The 9,924-nt window shown below is 41.5% G+C and overlaps 1 protein-coding gene across 1 annotated transcript; it reads left to right on the top strand.

Annotated features, from left to right (window-relative positions):
* The first annotated feature begins 373 nt into the window (after positions 1-373).
* Positions 374-7,407, top strand: LOC308696046 (uncharacterized protein). Its single transcript, XM_081374394.1, has 4 exons — positions 374-729; positions 4,758-4,880; positions 5,045-5,160; positions 5,234-7,407. Exons 1-4 carry the CDS (start codon positions 516-518, stop codon positions 6,896-6,898), a joined length of 2,118 nt encoding a protein of 705 aa, XP_081230520.1. The 5' UTR covers positions 374-515; the 3' UTR covers positions 6,899-7,407.
* The last annotated feature ends 2,517 nt before the right edge of the window (positions 7,408-9,924 follow it).

Below are 9,924 nucleotides of genomic sequence, written 5' to 3'. Positions count from 1 at the left end.
ATTTATTCCTTTATTTTATCAAATATTTAGAAGATATTACTGGTGTTATAATATATCGCATATTAATTTTTAAAGCATATTAGTCAGAATCATTGCGCTTCTTTTTGGCTCGATCGTTCAACGTGAAGTTTAGCAGCAAAATGGAAATATTGGCACGACTTTCCCACATTTACAGATGGACAATATACCTGTGAAAAAGGTTTTGCACTGTTAAAAACGCCATGTCTCAAACCATAAAACAGCTATGAGGTTTGAATGGTGTATCGGTTTGATCCATGGTCGACGCGTGCACACGCAATTATCCAAACTAGATAAACCTGGATCAAAGTGGGATTGTGTGAACTTTAAATACCTTTTATGAAACCACTTTAGCACCAACTTATTTGTTAGGTTTATTCAACTCAGGTGTTGGAGTTTAATCCCCGCTTTTCTTAGGTGATTTTACTTATGCGCGATCATTTACGCAATGTGCAAATGCTTTAAAAAACACGTCACTGGAGCACGCACGTAGCAGAATGGCGTATGGGAAAATACGGCAGAAACTCTTCGTGTTTTTCACATGCATTATTTTAATAGAGTGCCGAAGTGTGCTAGAATTATCTGGAACGCAAGAAACAAACGATGGAGGGGGCGGGAATAAATCAGAACATTCTATGTCAGACCACGAGGGAATTGTTGATGAGTCCTTGGCTGATTTTGAGCACCTTGGTGACGACCCCAGTGTCTCAGGTAGGCCTTTGTAATGATCGCTTAATTGGTTTAATTTAATTTAGGTGCTTAAGTCCAATGTAATGAAGGGGGAATTCCACATGTGTTTGCAAAGCCTTTCCAGTTTGTTTTGTTTACTTACTTATGGCAAAAGTACACCCTTCTCTCAAGTAGAAGAACAGATGGCGTAGGCCTACTTCTGTTTAAAGAGACTGGTAAAAGTAGGCCTATGGACCGCATTTTAGCAGATTTATTTTGGCCGTAAAGCAATTGTTTACATCGCGAGACCTGATATCACGCGATACTTCCTGACGCGGCGGCCGGCGGCTCGCCGGCTCAAAGTTGCAAGTGCAGATTTTCCGTTCATGGGCACCAGGGCCGCTTAAAAAGCCGCTTACACTATTCTGTGTGGTGTGTCAGCATTTTGTGAGAGGTGAACCACGACTACTTCAGAGAACCCAGCACAATAGGAACTACCAGAGACATAAGTGTAACGTTACACTGAAATAAAAAGTATCTCACCTCAGAAAAACTGACCTGGGGTGCGTTTCCCGAAAGCATCGTTGGCCAACTATGGTCGCAAGTTTCGTCGTTACCAATAGAGTTCAATGGACATTGCGATGAACTTGCGACCATAGTTGGCCAACGATGCTTTCGGGAAACGCACCCCTGACTGTCCTGTCAGCCGCTATACTGCGGTAGCACTCTTCAATTGCACGCGCAATGCGGCGGAGAGCGCTATATATCGCTTCACTATAAAGCGCAAAATAAACTGCAGGCATGCGCAACGTCGTTACGTTTTAAATTAGAAAAACGCTTTGTCAGTATTCAGTATCTGCGGTCGGATGAGATGTTGTCAGGCTATCAGTGTTATTCTGTCGTTATTTTAACTTGATACGAAATAAAGTCTCTCACCTCAGAAAAACGAAATTTCATGTCCTGTCAGTTGTTTATACTGCGCTCGTAGCCGGCACTTTAACAGTTCTTGTAAGTATTGTATCACCATGGTAACTGTTGTTTCCATTACCCCAAAATGCCACTTATGGTTATTTGTATATTTTTAAATGACTTTGGTGGCTCAAACCAAGATTGTATTAACAAAAACTAGTTTGGGACTGCTATTTAATAGCTTAACCTCGTAGGCCTACTGTTTATTTATCAGTATTTAGTATTTAATTGTGTATTAGTAGCCTAAAGGGGGACAGTACGTTTGTGTCAGTTTGTGTAAACAAATGTATTATAATAGGCCTATATAATTCCTAAAAAGGTGGTTCGCAGCTTGATGTGGGTCCCATGGCCAAACTCAAAACATCATTGTAAATTGTGATTTCAAGGGAATAATCGATAATTATTTTAACCACTATTTTCTAAATTGCTCTTAAAAATTAGTATAATAATAATTGCATGACAATATATCCTAACACTGAACATGTCATTGCACTATCATGAGTCACATTTTTCCCCATATGAAAATTAACTATGATTTTATTATAGTAAAAGTAGGCTATAGTATGATATTTGGTGTATTAATTACTATTTGTATAACCATAGTTTCACTACAAATTCATGGTTCAACTAGTTAGTGTAGCAAAACCATGGTTAATTTGTGGTTACTAATACCGTGGGAATCACAGCGTACTTCGGGATTCGATTGGCTACATGGCTCACTATACCAATAATATCAGGCAGCAATTCAGCGATAATCAATATTTCTAGACAATCCTATGATACATCATAGCCCCTTTCACACAGAGATTCCGGAAAATACACGGATAAAGTGACCTGGGATTTGACCCGGATTCGTTTGATTTTTGGTTCATTCACACTGCCAGTGATTTTCCGTGTTGTGCCGAATTTTGACCCCCTGCCAAATTATTACCCCCCTCTTTGAAGTCAGTATATGCCTAATCCTAAACCCACCCCTAATCCTAACCCCTCCCCCACAACTAATCCTAAACTTACCAATACTAGGGGGGAAATAATTTGGCGGGGCCGAAAATCGACAACTCCGGCATCGATCCCGGCATCAATCCCGGGTCGTGTTTGCGTTCACACAGAAGGCACTCAAACGCTCATCCCGGGTTCAAACGCTGTGTGACATGATAGTGCAGTTTTTCTCTTTATTCAAGTCCAAACTGGCACAAAGTTTTTTCAGTCTGTAAATTAAATTTAACATGAAGTAAATTAAACCTTTTATGCTTTTTAAAAGCTTAAATTTTTCCTTGTGTGTAAACTGACACATTTAACTGCTTAACTTGTTTTATAGGCTAAAACTGGTACATTTTAAAATTTACCAACCTCTTTTATTTAAACCTGGAACATCTCAGTGTTTACCAGCTTCCTTAAAATAACCATGGGATGTTGTCAAAGGTACCATCTTGGCTGGGTATGTGACGATACTAGCTTTTTCCCCTAGCATTTTGAGCACCGTAGAGCGGATTCGTAAACGCTTCTGATTGGTCATTATGTTCATGCACTCAAAATATGTCTGTGATTGGCTACAATAATCAAAGCTTCAAAAACATGTAAAAACACATGTCAAGTCTATTTATATAGCGCTTTTCACAACATAGGTTGTATCAAAGCAGCTTCACAGTAATAAATTAAAACAATACATCAATGTTTGTTTCTAGTGGAACGTCCACGTTTGGTAATGCTGATCAATGGTATCGTTGATTGATTAATTCAATTAAATATCCCCAAATATCCCCAACGGAGCAAGCCAAAGGCAAAAGTGGCAAGGAACCGAAAAACTCCATCAGGTGACCTAATGGAGAAAAAAAAAAAAACATCTTTGATGCTCTTTAACTGAGCGCTTGCACAGATACAAACGGGAGTGTTTGAAAGTTGATCCGTTGATCGACGCCTGCTTTTAAACGCTCCCATGTGTAAGCGCTTCGTGAAGAGCGTCAAATGTCTATTTATAACATGTTTGTCCCATGGATGCATGTATAAAAGCCAAAGTGGGTCCAGACTCTGGACTTAAACTTGGCTTGGGCATCTATTATTTGCCACTCACTGCTGTCCACCATCCCGTTAAAAAAAAACGTTTTCTTAGACTAGTTAACTTGTTCACCTCTAGGATACATTAAGAAGTGATGCCGAGAGCAGGGAAATTGATTTAGAGCACCTTATTTTAGTCATTAAAATATTTATATTTTGTGCCAGCATATCGATTCCCACCCCTAGTTTCTATGGTTTAACTATAGTAACCATGGTTTTTGGTTTTCTATGTAGTAAAACCATTGTTAATTTTTGTAAGGGTCTGCCCCATTGCTCCCTCTAAACCTATTATAAGACGTGAATGTTTGTTTGCTTAATTACTACTGTAACTTTACAATAGATCAGTGGTCTTCAACCTGTGGGATGTGGCCCACTAAGGGGCCTCAGTGATCCTCCAGATGGCATTTTAAGATGACTTAAAATTAATTAAAATATATTTCGTTAAATTTATTACTACGTTAAATAAGAAAATAATTAAAAACAATTAAAACAAGCACCACCTCTCATACGTATTCTTTGTTTTGGAGCAGCCCAAACCAGAGGAGGGGGGCCTTGGAGTAAAAAAGGTTGATCCACTGTAAATGATAATAATGATTTCCTTTAGCATACAGTATTTGAGTGATGATGGTAATGGGGTGATGCTGCAAACAGTTATTAGACGTTTGATGCTTAACGAAGTAATCAAAGACCTACACTTTAAGTCCTAAACAGATCATTAGTTTGCCTCTGCTCTCGCATTTGATTACTCTGATCGAAAGAAACCTTTTGGTGGAGGCGCAGAGTGCACATGAGCCGAATCCTAGTGCTTGCCAGTCAAGACTAACCGATTCATGATTCATTAGAGATGACACCAAATACAGATTAAAACTAAAGTAACGAACCTGGTTTGAAAATGTAAGTAGAAAGTACAGATATTTGTGTAAAAATGTAAGGAGTGTGTAAAAAGTTGTCAGAAAAATAGTTAAGTACTGATACCAGAAAAATCTACTTAAGTTCTGTAAGTATTTGTACTTGGTTACTTCTCATCTCTGCTTGCTTGCTTACAGGACAACTAGTCAGTTCTTCTGAAGCAGCCTGGGATGCCATGTCTCCAAAATTGAGGTGTGGTGATGATCTCATGAAGTTGCAACTTAGTGGTCCAGAAGTAGCACAAATTGAGCTTTGTCGAGGTAACCTGTGAATTTATTTTACTAAATTTGATGCCAGCACAATATCTTAGTTTCTTGCATTAGTCATTAACTGTCCCACTCAGACTTGATTTTTAATGTGAACTGCATAAATACAGAAAATCCATGTGGTTTAAGTCTTAATCCCCTTTTTATGCAAATCACAGGTAATGGTGCACCTGTTCCCCTTGCCAAGTTGCCACCTCACTGTGGACACACCGTTCCCATTTACGGAGGTCTTGTCTATGCTACACCCTATGATGGATGTGGTATCATGCAACAGGTATTGTTTTTTCCATTCTACTTATTGTAAGCACTGCATAAGGAGGAACAACCTGGATGTTCATGTTTTTCAGGGAGGGAGTTATGTGATGCGGATGCAATGGCAGGAGAACTCTGCAGTCATTTCTTGTCCTATGATCTCTACAACTGCAAATGAAACCTTCCTTGGACCTCTTACTCCTGCATATCTGCAGATTCTACTGCCACATTCTCCTCTTGATGCACTGAGTTCAGCAGCAGACACAATGCTAGAACCATCAACTATTGAAACTGGTGAACCATCTACCCCCATATCCCAAGAAATACTCAAACCTCAACCTCCTGGGTACTCTCAAGCATTTCTGCAAAGGTTTTGGCCTTACTACTACCATCACCAACATGGCAAATCAGAGCCTTCAGAGAAGCCAATTGTAACCTCTATCTTCAGCGACACATCAGTTTCCCAAGCACCAGCCCAGAAGCCTCAACTTCCAGGATACCCCCAGGACTTTTGGCCGTATTACTACCATCATCATCATGGCAAACCAAAGCCCCCCGAGATGCCAGTTCCAATCTCGATCCCCACTGACACATCAGTTGCTCAAGCACCAGCCCAGAAGCCTCAACTTCCAGGATACCCCCAGGACTTTTGGTCGTATTATTACCCTTATTATTATCATCATCATCATCATGGCAAACCAAAGCCCCCAGAGATACCAGTTCCAAACTCTATGCCCACCACATCAGTTGCTCAAGAACCAGCCCTGAAGCCTCAAATTCCAGGGTACCCCCAGGACTTTTGGCCGTATTACTACCCTCATCATCATGGCAAACCAAAGCCCCCAGAGATACCAGTTCCAACCTCTATGACCACCACATCAGTTGCTCAAGAACCAGCCCAGAAGCCTCAAATTCCAGGATACCCCCAGGACTTTTGGCCGTACTACTACCCTCATCATCATGGCAAACCAAAGCCCCCAGTGATACCAGTTCCAACCTCTATGCCTACCACATCCGTTGCTCCCGAACCAGCCCAGAAGCCTCAAATTCCAGGATACCCCCAGGACTTTTGGCCGTATTACTACCCTCATCATCATGGCAAACCAAAGCCCCCAGTGATACCAGTACCAACCTCTATGCCTACCACATCAGTTGCTCACGAACCAGCCCAGAAGCCTCAAATTCCAGGATACCCCCAGGACTTTTGGCCGTATTACTACCCTCATCATCATGGCAAACCAAAGCCCCCAGTGATACCAGTTCCAACCTCTATGCCCACCATATTAGTTGCTGAAGAACCAGCCCAGAAGCCAGGAAACCCCCAGGACTTTTGGCCGTATTACTACCCTCATCATCATCATCATCATCATCATCATCATGGCAAACCAAAGCCCCCAGAGAAACCAGCTCCAGCCTCCCCATCAAGTTCACAAGCAACAACCCAGAAGCTGCAACCCCCAATGTACCCTGGAGATGTATTCCCTCAGTATAACGTTTACCACAATTATCCTCTTTATTTGCAACAGCTTTATTCGAAATACCCAGTTCAACCTCCCAAAACCCCTACCATGCCACCTATTACTACCACCCCTCAACCCTGTACTACAACTGCAGCTGCTGAATGCATACTGTCAGCCAACCAGCCTCCCAATGACCCACCCCAGTACTATATTCCACTCAGTTCAATGTTTTCTGAAAAAGACCCTATCACACTTCATTTTGTGGACTTTTCAGAGATTGCAGCTGACTCTTTCCCGTGAATATTCAGAATTCGTTTAGTAATGGGCTGCACTTGGTTTTGAAAGATTGCTTCCTGCATTAATACTAATGGGGGTTGTGTGGTGACTGCAAAGTGGTTCCAACTCCTAACATCAACATGCAGGTGTCTGCTTCATTCTGTTATAATTACCTTAAACCATTCATTAAAATTGTGAAATGTACTTTGCAGTTTCTTTTCTTAATCCAAAGTGTTTTTCTTCATTTTTTTTAAATAAATCTGGTGTGAAATTGATGCCTAAACAGATTTTGTTCACTGCCTTTTTCAGTTTCTGATACCAAGAAATGAACCGTGTTCTGAGTGATGGTTATTAAAACGCTTGTATATTTAGCTAAACAGAAAATGTTTATTTATATAAACTAAACAGAATGCACTGCTTGAATTGGGACCAATTCAACCCATCCCACAAAGTCTTCTTTTTGTGTGGATGGCTGCTTTTGCTTATTTGCTAGTTCAGTGGCAACATCTACCATAATAAAAACAATGAATTTCACTGGTTACTATTTTTCAAAATGCACGGTAGTCCTGCTTTATACTGTAGATTGCTAATAATTGTAAGGGAAACGGGTCAATTTAGCACATAGGGAATTAATTTATGGGGAATCTTGAAAGAATCCCTTATTGTACAGCTGAGCAAATGGCTTGTCCCGAGTTTACTTGAATGGGCCATAACTATCAGCTTTGCAGCAGATATTAATATCCAAACTATGTGAAAACATGATTTGTTAGCATGGGAATGTAGATCAGCAGTTTAAGACCTTAAATTCATAAGCACATAACTCAAGAACACTTCTCTTTAAAATGCAAACAAGACTTTGATTACTCTAGCACATAAAACTAACTCAAACACATGCACACCCACATTCATACGAGTTGCAGAAAGTGAGGAAAGAATGAGATGATGAAATCCTGAACATGACCTGAATGAACCAATTATTAATTTAACCTTTTTATTGTTTTTAGGCAGGTTATTTAATTTTATATCAAAGCACCAGTTCCGTTAAGAGTCTGGAGGCTATTGCATTTGCATTTCTTTACTTTCCTTTTGGGATTTCCTTTTTGTCAGAGTCCTTTGCTTGGTTTCCTGGGTTTGTTGATTGGCAGGTGGCCCCTTGATGTCTTGGGTGGCCAGCCACATGGTTTATTGGTGGATGGATGGAAAGTCTTGTGGATGTTTGAAATTGGAAGCGGGCTTTGCTGTTAACTGAAACTTTGCAGCAAAACTTAATTTAGAACAGAGACTAAGTAAGAGAAAGAAAAGTTAGATGGCTTGAAAGACTTGCAAACTTTAACCCATGTTCTTCTGATCTTAATCTACGGTCCTTTGTCTGCTTGTCTACATGTTTAGTCTGAATCATCTAATCATCGTCTCCTACATGGCTACTCTAAAACGTCTGAATCGTCTTCTAATGCTTTGTGTCCTAAGATTTAAACTCAAATGGCTGTCCAGCCTCTCAGGGGAGTTCTGATCAATTAGACACTGTCTTTAGTGCAGAGGAGGGTGTTTCTCCAGACTGGCTGGAGTCGGTCAGTGTCCGGTCAGTGTGCGTTTGTGATCAGTGGCATGATATTGTGTGTCTTATGGAATCTTGATTGTTTTTAGTTTATAACTGTCTTTACTTAGATTATATAGCTACAAGGCAACGTCAGCTCAGCGTCGGCAACCTGTTTGAGGAGGTGTGCTGGCAAGAGCATGCAACAAGATGTGCAAAGGTTATTTTTCATCCCAAGAGGATTTGTTGGGAGGCAGTCGAAAGGAGAAAATTCTCTTGGAAGGAACTATGGGGCATGGAAGCTTCTCAAATTAGTTTAATGTTACGAGCCACCTATGATGTCCTTCCATCTCCAGTGAACCTCAGCAAATGGTACAGGGAAGATCCTACGTGCCCCCTCTGTTCATTTCCAGCTAACGAAGCACATCTTGGTTGACTGCAAGGTAAGCTTGACGCAAGGTCATTATACGTGGAGGCACAACCAGGTACCGAAGTGTCTTGCAGCGTCATTGGACCTCCATCAATGCCCTTCCTCCTCCATTATGTCTTTGTGCTCCAATAAAGGTGTTTGTGGATGGAGGGGCAAGGGAGGTCAAAGTGAAGACCTCAGATACTGGCCAGCTAGGTGGAGCTTGTGACTGGAGGCTTTTAGCTAACTTGAATCAGAGGCTTTGTTTCCCACCCAAAATTGTAGTTACCAGTCTCAGACCAGACCTTGTACTATGTTCCTCCACATTCCAAACTGTGTATATCATATGATGTTTTATTAACAAGGTTCGGGAGGAGCACGTTCAGATAATTAACACAAGTGGAAAGCACTCAGCAATCAATGGTGAGAGGTATAAATACTCAGCAGTCTCACCTCATTCCATTGACAGTTTTTTGCAGCATCCCTCCACCACCCCTTCTCCACACTTCTAGTACTAAACACTTACATACGGGGGGAGTACTCTGGGTTCGGGCTGAACTCCGAGCTCGGAGCCCTCCCTCCGGACAGCACGCCATATACGCATTAAACTTACCCATTCAATTATATGTAAGTGTGAACTCGTGAAAGAGCTTACTGTGCCCTGGGAGGATGCTGTGGACTGTGGAGGAGGCCTATGAACGTAAGTATGCTGAGCTAGCAGCCGACGTTGAACAAAGTGGCTGGAAAGCAAATGTCTGCCCTGTTGTGGTTAGCTGTCGAGGCTTTGTTGCTAAACCTGTCATCAAAAAAATTCTTAAGGATTTAGGAATCCGAGGCCATGCCCATCGGCAAGTTGTTAAGGCCCTCTCCAGTGCTGCTGAACAAGTGAGTTGATGGCTCTGGATTAAGAGGAGGGACATCAGCTGGGCCCCTTAACAACAGAGGCACTGAGTGGCGTAAAAGCAGAGGGGTGGGATGAGCCCTCTGGAGGTGTTGTGTGCATATATCATCGAAACGCCAAGAAAAGAGGGTGCCCACCTGATGACCCAAAATTAAGCTTTGTGCTTCCCTCCCTCTATCCCTTGTGCCTCCACATCTGTTTCCCAC

Source organism: Scardinius erythrophthalmus (assembly GCF_964197995.2).
Source record: "Scardinius erythrophthalmus genome assembly, chromosome: 9".
Classification (NCBI taxonomy): Eukaryota; Metazoa; Chordata; class Actinopteri; order Cypriniformes; family Leuciscidae; genus Scardinius; species Scardinius erythrophthalmus.
Note: the sequence above shows the minus strand (reverse complement) of the source record. Positions and strands in the feature narration are given on the sequence as shown.